At 41.0% G+C, this 15,966-nt stretch overlaps 1 protein-coding gene and 1 pseudogene across 2 annotated transcripts in view; both read right to left on the minus strand.

Annotated features, from left to right (window-relative positions):
• Positions 1-653: 653 nt before the first annotated feature.
• LOC128759340 (chloride intracellular channel protein 4-like) lies at positions 654-1,562 on the minus strand (annotated as a pseudogene).
• Positions 1,563-3,240: 1,678 nt separating this feature from the next.
• The window catches only part of pde8a (phosphodiesterase 8A), a 41,759-nt gene continuing 29,033 nt past the window's right edge, over positions 3,241-15,966 (minus strand). For both annotated transcript variants that reach the window (XM_053864858.1, XM_053864859.1), the window contains exons 9-22: positions 15,671-15,759; positions 15,541-15,592; positions 15,420-15,462; positions 14,661-14,738; positions 14,432-14,502; positions 13,751-13,915; positions 11,517-11,565; positions 11,281-11,416; positions 10,996-11,194; positions 9,172-9,389; positions 8,839-8,971; positions 5,879-6,043; positions 5,666-5,795; positions 3,241-4,983 (exon numbers count right to left, since the gene is read on the minus strand). In XM_053864858.1, coding sequence (XP_053720833.1) covers positions 4,877-4,983; positions 5,666-5,795; positions 5,879-6,043; positions 8,839-8,971; positions 9,172-9,389; positions 10,996-11,194; positions 11,281-11,416; positions 11,517-11,565; positions 13,751-13,915; positions 14,432-14,502; positions 14,661-14,738; positions 15,420-15,462; positions 15,541-15,592; positions 15,671-15,759 — 1,635 coding nt within the window. In that variant the 3' untranslated portion in view covers positions 3,241-4,876. The remainder of the gene's footprint in view (positions 4,984-5,665; positions 5,796-5,878; positions 6,044-8,838; positions 8,972-9,171; positions 9,390-10,995; positions 11,195-11,280; positions 11,417-11,516; positions 11,566-13,750; positions 13,916-14,431; positions 14,503-14,660; positions 14,739-15,419; positions 15,463-15,540; positions 15,593-15,670; positions 15,760-15,966) is intronic.

Below are 15,966 nucleotides of genomic sequence, written 5' to 3' on the forward strand. Positions count from 1 at the left end.
CGCTTAGGGGGGAATTGTTGATTATTGTTTCTTGTGAATGGCAATTTGTTGTTTTTAAAAACTGACATTTAAAAAGTGGGAAAAATAACTAGTAATGAGTAATAATGTAATATTACTCATTACTAGTTATAAGTAATAAAGGCAATTAAAAGTTCTTACTATTTAGCCCACCTCAAAGCATGATTAAATTCAATTTATCAATAGACGATTATTAAGAGCATTGGAAGACACAAATCTAATCAAGAATATATAAATAAATATTTTAATAGCACTCACTAGGCCATGGCAGTAACAGCATAATTTGATGTAGTTGTAGATTTCATTCCCCAATTTGTAATGACTGGAATGAATCTGAAACATGAGGCCTGCAAACGCTTATAGTTCCCAAATGACAGCAACACTACTTTATGAGTGTAAAGGTGTCTACATGTTACATAGACATAGACAACTCTGGCTTTGGACCTAACCTGGAAGATAGTGAACGATAAGCAATAGCAGCTATTTTAACAAAAACATTTGCTATTAAAACTTCATTAAAAACAGAACACCAGTGTAATACAAACATTAAAAGTTGAACCTTGCAACATTGCTATTCCATGCGACTCAGAATGTAGAATTTTCTTGAGGGCAGACTTCCTGCACCTGCCGAACCATTATGGAGGAAGAGACTCAGACTCAAGACTTTGACCTTTATTTGATTTTGACCAGTGATACAAATAATAGGCCGATATACCAACCACATTTTTGTGGGCCATTTCTATGATTGTATCCTCAGGACAGGAGTTGGCGAACTCCTCACGGGCGTAGGCACTCTTCAGGTATCGCCACACACCAGTCATGTCTGGGGGAATCTCATAGTCACGACACTTCTTGGTCACAACCTTGACAATGTGTAGCTTAGGCAACAGATTGCAGTCGGCCAGAGTGAGCTTGTTCCCATCCAGGAAGCAGCGCTCAGACATCACCCCCTCACTGCGCCTGCTTGCAGGAATCTTGCCAGGCAAGGGTGCCTTCAGGTAGCTGTCCAGCCTCTTCAGGGTCCTGGTTAGGCCTTTCTCCAGAACCTCATTGGCATCCGCTACGCGTTTGTAATGTAAGCGGACAACATTGCGAAGATATCGTTTTCAGCAGTGTTGGACATCATGTGCTTGGCTGTCAGCTTAGGATATTTTGGAGGACAAAACATGTCCTCCAGAAACTCCTCAATATCTTCCATGTCCATACTGACGTCACCATCGAAGGTGAGGAAAGCTGGGTATGTCACCCGAACAGGATCAGCAGTCTCCATCCTCTAGTCCACGGTTGCGACATTCAATCCTCGTCCTTTGAGCTTGAGGATCATGTAGAGGCGCTGTGAGAAGGCCAAGATTTCTCCCTTGCTGCCAACCATGACGAAAGGAGGCACTTTAAACCGGCGGAGGTCTGCTGGACCCGCTCCCAGTTCAGCATCCTGAGTGTTCTCCTCACTCATGATTTGATAGCCGTTTTCCATGCTTGGTATTTAATACCCCTCACAGAGGAGAGAAGAGCTGCTGGCACGGTGAAAGACTAATAAGTCTGACCAGGATTTACAACGCCAACTGGTACCTAAGAGCTTTGGAGTGGTCCTTATAAATCACAAAGAAGGGAACTCTTTATAATAAAGCAGGTCCATCACTGGGCAGATAAATGGTTAACAATAACGCCTTTGCTCCTTTACAAAACAGCATTTATTCAGCCTTGTCAGGTGAGAAATGCATGGTGTGTTTTTGCTCCCACACCTTCTTCATTGTTAATGTTTCCATGAGCAGTTTCATCTGGACAGTTGTGCCCAAGTGCTTATATGCAAGTGTGTATCTCTAGCTCTATATACCTTTGGACCAGGAATTAATACAAACATACTGTAGCTACATGTAAAACCCACATATGATGAATGTCAGGTACAAATTGGTCTTTCAGGACATTAGAGAGCGATCCATTAAGTACATTAAGGGCTGTCTGCTGATCATTTGTATTGAGATATTAGTTGGTAAATACAAGTCAAGGGACCATAGTCCTCATCCGGTAAAAGCTGAATGGTCCAGTGCACCAGGTCAGAAGGAGTGGAGAAGTTTAAGTACCTCGGGTTGTTCTTCACAATTTAGGGGAATAGGGAGCAAGACCTCGGCAGATGGATCTGGACAGCATCAGCAGTGATGCAGACATTGGACTGGTAAGGCTCTCGAGTTACCATGTTCCATCCCTCACCTGCACTATGGTCACAAGCTTTGGGCAATGACTCTAGGATAAGGTTGTAAATCCAGGCAGCCAAAATTAGATTTCTCCACAGGGTGTCTGCCCTCAGCCAAGAGTCGAAGTAGAACCGCTGCTTGTCCGCATTAGGGCGGGGCATCTGGTAAGGCTGCCCTTTGGACGTTTTCCTGGGGAGGTGTTTCAGGCATGTGAGTCTGGGCGGGGGACACGGGCAGACCTAAGACACACAGGAGAGAAAGCATATTCCAGCTGGCCCAGAAACTTCACAGAATCCTTCCAGAGGAGCTGGTAACAGTGGCCTGGGAGGGGAGGAGTCCGTCGCCCTGCGACCCAGAGCCAGGACAGGTGGCAGAAAATGGATGGCTGGTCAATGGTGAAAAACATCTCAGTAGTGATGTAATCTATATTAAATTAACAGGGACAGACGTGCAAAAAAATGTCTAAACCCCAAGTGAAACTTTGTTTCACAAACAAGCCTCACCAAAGCAAACATTAACATCATTGGTGTTAGCTGGCATCAGTCATCCAGTGTAGTGGACAGAGATCCAGCTACAGTGAACGGGGGAGCTTTATAGAACAGTAGTGAGACATGGCTGAAAAAAGACAGGACAGAGTGAAAGAACGAGTGAAAGAGAAAAAGATAGTTTTCATTGATCAGGAGGACTAAGTGAAGAATTAGTATATCAGTGCTCATGTGGAGAAGTTGGGAGATCAGACTCAGATGGTTTGGACATATGTAGAGGAGAGACAGTGGAGATGACGGAGATACCAGGGAAAAAGAGGGTGAGGAGAACAGATAATGAGGGTTAAGGAAATGTTGTAAATTAAAAGAGGAAGCTGTTTTAACAAAAACAAGCAAATGGGAAATAAAATGAAGCTTCCCGCCACCATGCACAAAACTGAAAACATAACCGCATTATCTGTGAATGAAGGTGTTAAACCATCACTTAACTGTAATTTCTTTCACCTTGTGAACATGTATCAACACCAAAAGGCAGACAACAAGTATAACATAAATATTTTTTATTTCCATTGAATAGTTTCTAATTCTTATTCCGTGCCTTCAGACCATGACGGGGATCAGAAGGAAAAACGAGTCCCCTGCTTGAGCGTACAAATCCGTCAGAGAAAAACAAGTCAGTGTGGTCGATTCCCCACATTAACCATCACGTGTGGCGTTCATATGCTGTTTGAAGAGGAACGTATTCTCAATAAGCCATAATCTCTTAGATATATTAGTATTCTATCCCGAAAACAACCTTGAACACAGAGGTGTTTCCTGCATTAGCGTGATGAACCAAAATAGATCGATCGATGATCAATAGATAGCAGCCAGAGGGAGATTGCTTCAGGACAGTGATAGACAACGCTGCGATCCGCATCCTTCTTCACCATTTAGGTTTTTGATATACAAACTCTTGTGTTTCCATCCAATTCACAGGTACCCAGATAGCTATAACCATTGATCTAGTTTGCTGCAAATCCAGTGTAAAATTCATCGTCTATAAAAATATGGTGATTTACTTGAGCATAACCTTCAGACTACATTATAGTAAAAACTCCAGATGTTGCAGTTGCACAGTGTACTATATAAATATTGTATAAAATAAGGCAGTCTTTTTCAGTAGGATAAACCAGATACAAAAATTTCTGGGAGAAAAAAAGTCCAAAATGTTCTTTTTCTCTTCTCACATTTCTGCTTTTGTCGACTGTCAAGCGGTTTACAGCTTTAAACCAAGAGAAAGAAATAGTCGCAACAATGAAGACACATACACTCACACACACGTGCGCTCACACACACCCACACGCAGACCCACCGACAAGTTCAGCTTATTCACTGATGCCACACGCCATCCCTGGACAGATCACTGAGATCTCAACATTTGTAATATTGTTTACAGTGCAATACAAAAGTGATCATTCAATATGTACTTCATGATGGTAATGAGTCTGATGAATAATAATTAGGTTTTCATCAATCAACTTTGGCTTTTTCTCACTCATTGAAGTAGTGTTATATTCACCAGGAACCTCATCCTCACAATTTAAAGACAAAAACTAAGGGAATTGATATCATTTGACACTGGTGGTGTTTTTTTTCTATTTTAACAGTGACCTGTGACATGGAACAACCTCTGGATGCAAAAAGAGAAGCATCTCCGATTAAATTTGGGAGATGTTTTCTGAAGAAGAAAAAAAATGAATAGCAACATTGAAAGAAATCAGTGGAGTGTTCTTTTTCTGATCAGTGACAAAACCAAGCACACTTGCCGTGGGTGAAGGTGGAACATGATCGGGTGGATTCAACACCTTCACATACAGATTTCCTGGCCAGTGTCGCTCACTCCTTCAGTAAACAGTTTCCACTCAAACAGCAACATCCTCCTCACAGGCGGACGGGACAGTCAGGCAGGGGACTGAAAAGACCCTCTCTCAGTCATGTGACCACCACAAGGCCTGTGAGGCATGTCGAGTTCCCAGAGCTGCTGCACGTCTTTATTGGCTTCTCACAACTCTCTGACGGCAGGACTGTAGAGCCAGAAATGTCACTGCTGCTGCTGCGGCTGCCTGTCAGAGAGCCAACTGCTGTGTAGACGGACATGCGGATGCTCAGCGGACTGGAGAAGAAGGAGAGGACGGTCGTCTACTCAGGAGGCGGTCGCAGGCTGTGTAGCTTTCTTTCATCCAGGCCTTTCCAGTATTTGAAGTTATTGTCTAAGTGCTGCATAAGATTTGGGAGGTCTGCAAAGGCTGTCGAAGTCAAAGAACAGGTCACATTAGGAACTAGCCACCACTAGATATCAGGGTCTTGTTAAGGCTATATTTTAGCCACTCTAAACAACACCATAGTTGCTGATATCAACAGTAAATAAACAAGTAGTTAGTTTAGTAATGGTTCAAAGTATTTTTTCTTTAAAGTGCCATTAACAACTAACTAAACCACATGGAAACATAGAGCGGACTTGGGGCCAAATGTTAAACTTCTCAGACCACTACATAATGAAAAACAAACAAAGATTATATGTTTTATTTAAACAAAAACATGAATGTTTCACGTTTTACAAAATCCTCATCGCTAATATTCTTCAAACATGAAATGTTTTATTGTATTGTATTATTATATTATATTTATTATATTGAATTTATGTACACAATATATTCCCTATCTCAAAATATTAGAGTAACTCCGCTTTATTTGGTTTATAATTGCAATACAATATTATTTACAACATGGAGGTTTTCATTTCTCTCAAAGTGAAACTCTCATGAACAAGTGAAACAACATTTGTATTTCTTGGTTCTGCGAGCAATGTCTTGTTGCGCCACTAAATGCTGCAATATCTTTTTGTGACACACGGCGGCAGTGTTTAATTTTTTTGTCCTATGTACACATAAGCAGTTGTGAAGCACAATTTATATTAAGAAATCTTACCGTCCCATGCATCAAACATGTCTGTGATGAAGTAGTCGATGAAAGAAATCTGGGACTTTGGGATGCTACACGTGTTCCTGTCAAACACAGGCATGACCACCGGTAGACCTTGTCTCTTCTCCTCGTCAGTCTGCACAGATGGAGACAACAAGTGACTAACAAAGAACCTCAGAGCAGCAGCTGCTCCTGACTTGGACTTCATTGGAAAGTCACCTGAGCAAAATACTCCTCCGAGATGCGGCCGGCCCACTCTATGCAGAGCTCCAGTGGCCTGCACGGGTTGGAGATGTCTGCACACTTGATCAGCATCCGCTTGACCAGGATGCGATTTTCAGGCGAGGTGAGAACACTTTTGACCGACTCCTCATCCACATTTCCCTGAGTCAAGAGACAGATGAGAGAAGAAAGAGTTTTCTGAGATTAGCAAGAATCACATCACTAAAAACAATATATTTTTTGCCGCTAAACGGGAGCTAATAACTTCTATCCATTGTCCAAGTTCAATGACTGCTAAGATCTTGTATTGAATCATGATGCAAGGCCAGTAAAAGGTTCTCTTCTGTCCAGGCCCATCTTAAGAAACAACCACAAACACGATCTTTATCAGGCCTAGCCACCATTGCTGTCATGCATCAGCAGGATTGTCACAGAGATCAACACTCACAGAGTTCAAGTTTATGAATCATATTGTAATGAGTGGGATCCTAGATTAAGTTTTGGTAAGAACATCTTTAGATTAATCGCAGTGACCTCAGTCACATGATCGTCAGCAGGCCGCTGGTTTGAAGGCGCAGTTAATGTGAAACACAAGAGCAGAGAGATTTCTTTCTGCAGACTGTTATAAACGGGTTATAGATGTTGTCTCTTCTGAGAAGATGACAGCTGTATCCACAATAGTCGATGGAGTCGATACTAAGCTTTCTTGTCACTTGACATTGTGCGACAGTAAAACAAGCGGTGTATCAAAAGCGTTTTGTTGGAGACCAATCCCTGATAAAACACCTTATGGTGTTAGCTGTCACTGGGCAGTTGGGGACCTTATGTCTTTGTGGGGACCTTTTCCCACTGGTCCAAACCTCAATTTGAGGATGAAAACCTCAAAATGACTGGGTCATTATAAATAGGTTTCAGTTTGGTTCAGAGTCTTGGTTAAGGTTAGCCATTTGTCTTGGATGGTTAGGTTTAGGGTGAGAGGCCGGGGAAAGCATTATGGCAATGGGAAACCTCACAATGTCCCCACAGGGATAGCAACACAAAACGTGTGTGTGTATGTGGGGGGGACTTTTAAACACTGTGTTGGGCATTCCACACTAAGAGGAGAAAGATTGTACCAGGTTGTAAAATTCTCCCCTGACCAAGATATTTGCACCGCTGAAGTCTTCTAGTGCCTTTTTCTGGCGACAGAAAAAGGCACTAGAAGGGAGAGACACTAAACAGGCTATTAGTGTGAATACGAGAGCATAATATTGGAAGGCTCTTTCAATATGAACCCACCGGACCTCCACACAACTACATACACGCCAGCGAGGGAGGGAAGTTAATGATTAATAGTGATACGACTGCCTGCCTCACTTGGACAGGTCGAAAGTTTGGTTGCCACAGAGTCTGTCACTTTACTCAGAAACTTGAGTCGTGTCAGTGAGTATTGGGTCCCAGCAAGACTAAGACACACCTTCCAAAAGACTGAGCGTTTTCTCGATCGAAAAAGTGTCAATCAGTTCTCTTTAAATCAGCTGGATATGACAGCTCTTACTGCTTCTCAGTAAATGACAATACTCATGATACTACTTAATTCAACTCCTCAATCTCACTTAATTTTACTTCATTGATGTAGATCATTTTACATAACTGCCTTTTCGTATTGTATTTTAATATACATACATTTTAATAATTATTTATCCAAATATATGTATGGAAATGTTCTTTGTTTCTCTCCACAAAACAGAAAAAACCAAGAACACAGCTCAGTAAGAACAATGATTCTCAAAACTAAATAAACAAATAAATGATGTGTAAAGAAACACGTAAATATGGAGTCCTTATATTCATTCAATTCCATGAATTAAGACGGCGACTATTATTTCCTTTCATGAGAGGTTTGTAACTTATCCATGACATGAAGATATTCTTCCTCGCGGCAAATACCAGAGCATTGCATAACCTTCAAGTACATGTATTGGGAAATAGATTTTGCTTTGAATACCCAAGGAGCAATTAAACATGATACATATCATGAACTTGTCCAAGTATTTTCTTCACGTCCTGCGGAATATCCTGTACCCACATTTGAATCATGTGATGTGGCCTGACAGTGGATATAGACACCTCATGATGCTTTACACCTAAGGCAGGGAGGTGAGAACTGGGGATTTATTCACTGACATTTAGTGAAATCTGAAACTGTAAATTGCGCCAGTCCAGTCTGGTCGTCTCATCCCATTCATCTTGATCAACATTTACCCCACCAGCAAACAAACCACATCAGTTTGACTCCAGACACAAGAAGAAGTCGCTCTATTGCCGAAACACTAGCATCAGGATTGAAAGTGAGTTTCTGATAACCACAGTGTGGCACAGGTTATTGAACTACTTTGTTTGTAAACAGCTTCCAAACTAACAAAGCTATTGTAATGAAACAAGCTAACGTTCCATAGGTATGTTTGTGTTTCAGTTTAAACGGACAGAAAAGAGATAGATTGACTCAAGAAAATGCAGCGCACAATCAAATCACTGAAATATTTCTGAAAAAAAAAAAAAAAAAAAAAAAAAAATCACTGAAAATTTCTTAAGGCTATAACGTGGATAGGTGGATTAACCAACGTTTTGACTGTTCTTTCACTCATTCTCTTCTTCACTGCTCATGTGTTTCGCAATAGCTACTGCCACCTGCTGACCTCATTGTAATTGAACTATGGAAGGCTTGGTGGAAGCAGGTGCAGAGTAGCTGTTTATTTGATATTTTTCTCTGTTTTTTTTTCAGTGAAATGAGCAACACCAATACCCACAGTAATAAAAACGTTACTGAGAAAATATTTCTGCTTGTTGGTCTCAATTTATTTTTGTCATGTTATTGTCAGAATTTGTGAAAGGGCTACATATATTTGGGTCAACTGCGGGGCAGAATATGACAAGTTCCACCCAGAGGAAATGTTCATGAGCAGTGTGTATCTCACCCCATTCTCCTCCAGAGCAGCCAGCGGTTTATTTATGCTGTTGACAAATTTGTTGACGTGCTCAAAGTGTTTGGTCATCTCCGTAGCTAGCACCATGTCGATGATGGCCTGCCGCAGTGTTCGATATTCAGTCCTGGAGAGTGAAGAATAACGCATTTGGTGAAGACCAGCGAGGGCTTTTCTCATCTGACAGAGGTCATGAATGGGTGCTTTGTTCTTCTTCCCCCTCGGTGGGGAATGACAACATGTGAATTGGGACGTGTATCATGTTTCTCCACCAGAGTTATTCTTTGATCTGAGACCAGAGAGCGACATCTTCAACTGAGCATTCACCTTTCAATGTTCTTGAAGATGTTACACTTGTCATCCCTGGTGGTGATCTGGAAAGCCAGGGCAGCGTGGTGGCTCTCCAGCACTGCTGTGTCATTGTAGAGGATTGCCAGCTCACTCCCCGCGTTGCACAGGAAGCTGTTGGTTCGACCCGGGTGGTCCACGTCGTGCACTGTAGCAGCAATCAGGGCAGCGACCTCATCAATGGGGTCTAAACTTTGCTGAAAAAGAATTGAAAAGTAAAATTTCATTTTTCTGTGATCATACTCAGCTTCATCATTTTAGCGCTGAAAATATATCAGTTTAATTCATGCAATGAAAAAGATCTAAAATTAATTCCATATATATATATATATATATATATATATATATATATATATATATATATATATATATATATATATATATATATATATATATATATCTCACATCCCACATTGTAAACAAACATGTCTGCAGGCTTTCAGGGATACATTAACCTTGGGTGACGTAACTTCACAGTTCACTGGCTAAGCCAATAAAACAGATCCCTCCACTCAGATCAGAAATAGACAGTATGATAATCAGCTTGGCCAGTGTGTGACCTCCACCAGCCATTGAGCCACTGACACACTTGGGCAAACTGCAACTGTCGAGGAGAACGTGACACATCATGGGACGCTTCGAAGCCAGCAACTGATTTAATTTCATTAAGTACAGAAGAATGTTCGAGGCAACATCAGATGGATGATGTTTGCATGGTCACAACATTAAGTCACAACTAAGTCACATGGTTGACAGGCAGGGGTCCGTCTTTCAGACCAATGACAACCATAAACTCAAAGAAGTTAAAAAGTTGTGAGTACAAAGTGACAACGAAAGCTGTCAAAAGCATCATGAGTTGTCTCTGGATTTTTGATATAGCTCAGTGTGTCACTTTCATTATCATGTGGGTGTGCATAAACATGTACATAAGTTGGAGTTCACTCCATGAAACCAGGGAACTGCAACTCACTAAGACCACGAAGTTGCAAAGGGACTTTAATATCAGTCAGCAATTACATAACCATATTCATTTCAGACTACTTTCTCCCTAAATTTACCATCGGGGCTTGCTGGAGAAAGCCAACTCTCTCCACCAAACCAAAATGTGGAGATAGACAAATCAAACTTTGTCTATCTCCACATGTGCTGACCCGTCTGATATACTTGACTCAGACCTTGTCCTTTCTAGTAACTCTTTCCACCTGAGCATCTACATCGGTGCCACTTTAAACTCCGCCTCCTGTGTTTCTGTCAGGGCAAAAGGACAGAAATGTCCAGAATGATGCAGGAGAGTTGAGCTACGAAACATTCCCTATTGCTTCATGAAGGATGGCAGGGTTTCATTCAACATAAATACTCAACAATATAGAGCCGTCGACCTCCTAAACCCACATCATTGATTAGTACTGAAACAATTAGTGACTTAAATGCTGAGTGATCAATAGATAAAAGACAAATAAGACAGTTTGAGGCAATAACTGAGATTAAGGCATAAATGATGCTGGCAAAATAACATGGAAGGAAGCCCAGTCTATATGGCTTTGTGCAGATAAGCTCAATTGACCATGGTTACAGTCATGGCTAGGTTTATATTTAATTTTTCATGAGATCTTCAGAGGAGAAATCATTCCTTTATCCATTGAAAGTTTTATAAAACCATAAAGAAATAGCAATTCTGGCTTCACCAAGGCAAACATCAGACCTGACATAAACCAAACCTAGCTCTAGTGGTGCTGTCTAATACACATCTCTTAAACTACAGAAGTTAGGTACATTTTGATACAGGATGCAACAGATGATCACCTTGACCCTCTCCTTGCACAGGAAGTACGCCGTGGCATGCAGGACATCAGCTGCATGTGAAGAGTTGTGGTACGAGTTGCTGGAGTGATAGTTGGCTTCGATCACCTGCAGCCATGACCTCAGCGTCGCCTCTGGACAATTGAGGAACTCACACACGCCAAATCGAGAAAAGATCTTCAGGCCCAGAAAGGTTAAAGGTCTGTGGAACAGAAGAGCCCCAGTGAATAGTCCCTCTATGTTGCCATCATTCTCTCTAGTGGCTCTTTAAGCGTGTTGCTGCCTCACCGTTTCATGGTTGCAGCCTCTAAGTTGAAGATGTCAAAGTCCCATGAGTCCTCATTCTCCATGGTCTGAGCGATACGAGGCGGGATGTCATTCAACGACAGGGGAGTCGTCAAGTGACTGGGGATGTGATGTGGTTCTGTAGAGAGGTAGAGGGAAGTTACACTTGAACTGCTTTCGCTGAAACATACAGCATGAAAAAACCTTCATCGAAAGGGAGATGCGGTTCGAAGACTCACGTTTTGTAGAAAAGATGTATTCGTTCCCTGACAATCTGCGTAAGCCATCCTGTGGACATGAAAGGAGGATGTCACAAAAATAAACACAGGATGTTTCAAAATGTCAGTCCAAGCCGAAATAGCACTTATTATTATTGATATTGTTAAAATTACTGACACTAAACATACTGCTGATGTTAACGTAAGGTTCTGTTTCTACAGAACACTTTACATTAAAAGATATTTTGCTGCCATTTAGAAATAAATAATCTATGAGATTCAACAAAACAATCTGATTTTAAAAGGTATTTCTTTAGGACAGCAGAACCAAACATAAACCTAAACATAGATAAAAATAAAGGAATGAGAGGGGAAATAGACGGTGAATCCTTTTTTTTCTCATCTGGATTGTAATGGGAAATAGTACCAATAGTGGTTCCCTTTTTATTCTATTTAAAAAAATATTACTATATATTTCATTAGAAAAGCATATTGTTTCTATCAAATAGTTACTATTTGACAGAAACAATTCTTGCTCAAATGAGCTGTTTCAAATCTGGATCTTCTTTGACAGATGGCGCTCTGGTTTTTCAACAGATGGCTGTATTACAGAGGAGTATCTAATGTTTTCGGTTGACAGGTGTAACAAATATGTTTTTGAACTATGCTGTTACTGTTTGTATCTTACTAGGCAATAATCCCTTTTCATCCATCCAGTAACGTTCTTGGTGAGAGAGAGGACGTGGGTGTGTGTCCCAGAGTGAAATGTTTACTTCACCAGTTAAAAAGGAAGAGGAGAGTAGCTCATCTTTGACCCCAGCATTGTCTCATGGTGGTGCTGCCTCTGTACACACAGGCTATTTTGGGACACTCTCATCAGCAAATGATAACTCCTCAATTAATGTTCAGAGGTCTCTGTTAAGGCCAGCACACCTCAATCGGCAAGGCCGAGGGACTTAAAGAAGTAAAGAACACAATCGACTCTGCGGTTTTGTCAGCACCAATCACAGATCACAAATCGCAAATCCTCATCAGAACTGTTCTCCGTCATGAGGGAATATCCATGAGTAAAGTCACGCTCATTCATTTCACCAGAGAACAGGAAGTGTCCAGGCCGACGGAGTCAAGAGGAAAAGGTTCATGTGTGCAGAGACAGAGCCAGAGATAGGGAGGGAGCGAGTTGGGGCGGGGTAGTTTTCCTCTCCAGCTTACAGGAGCACAAAGGACAATCTAACACTTCCTCTGGGGCCGGTGCCAAGACTGCCAACTTGGCACTCTTCAAACTTCTGCTGTTTACCAATCGACCACGCAAAAATCCTCCTATAATTCAATTTAGAGAAGTTGATTTCAAATATTGAATTGTTGAAGAGTGATTTTCCTCATCGTCATCAGAGCAGCCACAAGAGAATGCGTGTGCATTAAGCCAGGTCGCTGTCACAATTGAAAACTCACCCACTTTTGACCACGACCTCTGGATGGTCTGAATTTGTATTCTCATATTGATGAAGTTCATATCCGAACACCTTTTGAAGACCATTGAGAACTACTATTAATAACTTTATTACAGTTGCTATGACTATGATTATTATTATTAGTAGTAGCAGTAGCAAGTAGTAGTAATAGTAGTAGTAGAGGTCGTAGAAATCTAATGTTTTTGTTAGATCCTTTAAAATGATTTATTATTTTTAAAGAGCAATCAACAGTCAAGTAGAATCACTGCCAGGATAAATGATAAATTATTGTAAACAAATGTGTTTCATTGAATTTTCAAAACATTATTCAGAAATGGAAACTTCTTCCAAACTCAAGGCCGTGATTTAAAGCCTAAATAAACACACCAATCATGCACAAGCATTCATGTCCCATCACAGTCATACAAGAAATTCCATGTTTTTTAAATCTCAGAAATTAAGATGCAAATCTTTTCGACATGAGATTGAACTACAGAAAACGTTAAACGTTGGTCACAGGATGACTATCCCTTCGATCAACAACGGGACGACTTCTTCAATATTTAGTCATCTTTTCATGACGGACAGTATGACAGGTGAATATACACTTAATATGGGTCGTGTTGAGGCAAACATTATAGAGAGATAAACAGTTCTGAAGGCTTCAAAGAAGTGTTATCAGGATTTATGTCTTTGCGAACCATTAAAAACAAACATTATAATTTTCACACCACTGACTTGCTAGATGCCGTGTGAGCACCATCTGAAGTTACTTTGTCGCAGTACAGCTCGCCATCTGCTCACCGTCATCAGTCCACCAACAAGGTCATTCGTATGAGGGTCTTCATCCTTGGTGCCCAGCTGAGGGGAGTAAAGCTCAGTGGTTCTCAAGATCTCCAACACCCGATCCAAGGCCTCCGCCACCGGCATAGGACTGCTCTCCTGCGCTGCGTTAATGATGTTGATCACCTGCAGGACGAAAACAAAATCAAAGTATTTCGTATTTTATTTAAATCTAAGTATTTTGTATTTTGAAGAGTGATCTGTTTGTGTATATATATATATATATATATATATATATATATATATATATATATATATATATATATATATATATATATATATATATATATATATATATACATTTGACATATTTAATAATTCGTCTAAAAGAAGATCCCCTGACGTCAACACTGTTTATTCAGCAGACGGCAGCAACACTTGGGTTCACAGGAAGTTCCCTGGGCTTACTACGAGCTGCACTGAGTGTGAAGGATTATTCCCGGTAATGCTCTGACAACACAGAGTGCAATCCATCTTGACAACAGAGCGCATTTGAATTGCGTACGTAGCATAGAGCACGCTGTTATTTTCATTTGAAACGCCAGCACATGAAAGGAGAGAGTGAGTTTAAAAGTTACACACATCTGTGCTGATGCAGCTCAATTAGCTAATAGTCGAGAAGTAGATGTGTGAGCTGCGCACCTTGGTGATGGGGGCTTCAATTGTCATGGAGTGGATTCGGGCCATCGAGGAATGTCTTCGCTGCGAACTCCCTGATTGTACAAGATCAAAATCAAAACACAATTTGTTGGATGATCTAACCTGAGACATGATGCAAGGAAAGTACACGTCAAATGCACATTTTCAAACACTTGTTTCCAACAAACATCCAGGGAGTCGTGCGGCTAGTTTCCATTCCTCAAGCTCTCACCGTCGCTCCCTCGAGATGTAGTGGATCTGACGTCCAGAGAGCCTTTCCGCCGGTCTTTGTGCTTATTAGACTGGATGTCTGGGGAGAGGAAAACACCTTTCTATGACACGAACGATGGCAAGAAGATTCATATTCACAGAGGTATAAAAAGTAGACTTTGACGTCATGAGGAGTCAGCTGCTTGTTTATGCAACAAAACCAAAGAACTCAATGAAAACAAGTGAATCGTGAACTCACTTCAAAGATTGTAGAGTAGAGTGCTGTCGACACTATGAACACCGTGAACACAAACAAACTCTCAAAAACAATCTGTCTCCATCACTGATGTACTAATACAGGCGCAACTTGAATGAACCAATCGAGGGGATTTATTCTCTGTTTATTGAAGTACAAAAACATTGGAAACAATTTCTCCACTGAACAATGTAGCCATGTTATTCATTGAGCATGTGGAGGTGAACTTTCATTATCTTAAAAAAAATCATTCCGTTGCCCAAAACCCGGTTCTTATCACTGAACTAATCCAAGCAGACACTGTTGCTGCTTGTCTGTCCATGGATTTTCTCCATCCACTTGCTCAAACAGTCACACATTCCTACTGCTGGACATGCCTGCAGTGAATAGACCTTTGATACCTTATCAGCCAGTTTAACGTCTTTATTTCTCAAATTCAGTCAAATTTCTTAGTTTTATTCATTTACTGTGACGTTAAAATGTTTGATTTGGCAGTAATTTGTAACAATATCTTGTGGAGCTCACCTGTTTGAGACTCGGCCTGCACACGTTCATTCGACTTATCACTCTGAGGAGAAGAGGACGTGAACTTGTTAGTACATGTGCGCAACTTTTGTATATATTGGGTGAAGAAAGCTGACTTCACCTTATTATTGTCGTTTAAAGGCCTGTTGATAGACACATAGTGTCTAATTTTTCTGGGAATGACAAAACAGAAGACTCATTATGTTACGGCTATCCTGCTGTTGGGAAAGAACAGAACTATAGTCACTTACCCCCCCTGTCCAGTTACAGGTGTGATTTTCACATTTTGCAGAATGTTATCTCCATTCTTCTTTTTGGCATAATAAATCCCCTGCCACTCCTAGAACACAAGAGGAGAGAAACATAAATAAAAGCAGGGAGGAAAAAACTGTCTTATAACACGGTTGCTTGGGCGATGGGGTCAAATCCTAGACTTCCCTCAGACTACTTCCGCCAGGGATCAAAAAACAATCCATAGCCAGAGCAGAGATGCCATTTCTCCACCTGTTCCAGTTCCTGTGTGTGGTAACCAATGAATATGGAGTGT

The sequence above is a fragment of the Synchiropus splendidus genome, chromosome 5 (genome assembly GCF_027744825.2).
Source record: "Synchiropus splendidus isolate RoL2022-P1 chromosome 5, RoL_Sspl_1.0, whole genome shotgun sequence".
Classification (NCBI taxonomy): Eukaryota; Metazoa; Chordata; class Actinopteri; order Syngnathiformes; family Callionymidae; genus Synchiropus; species Synchiropus splendidus.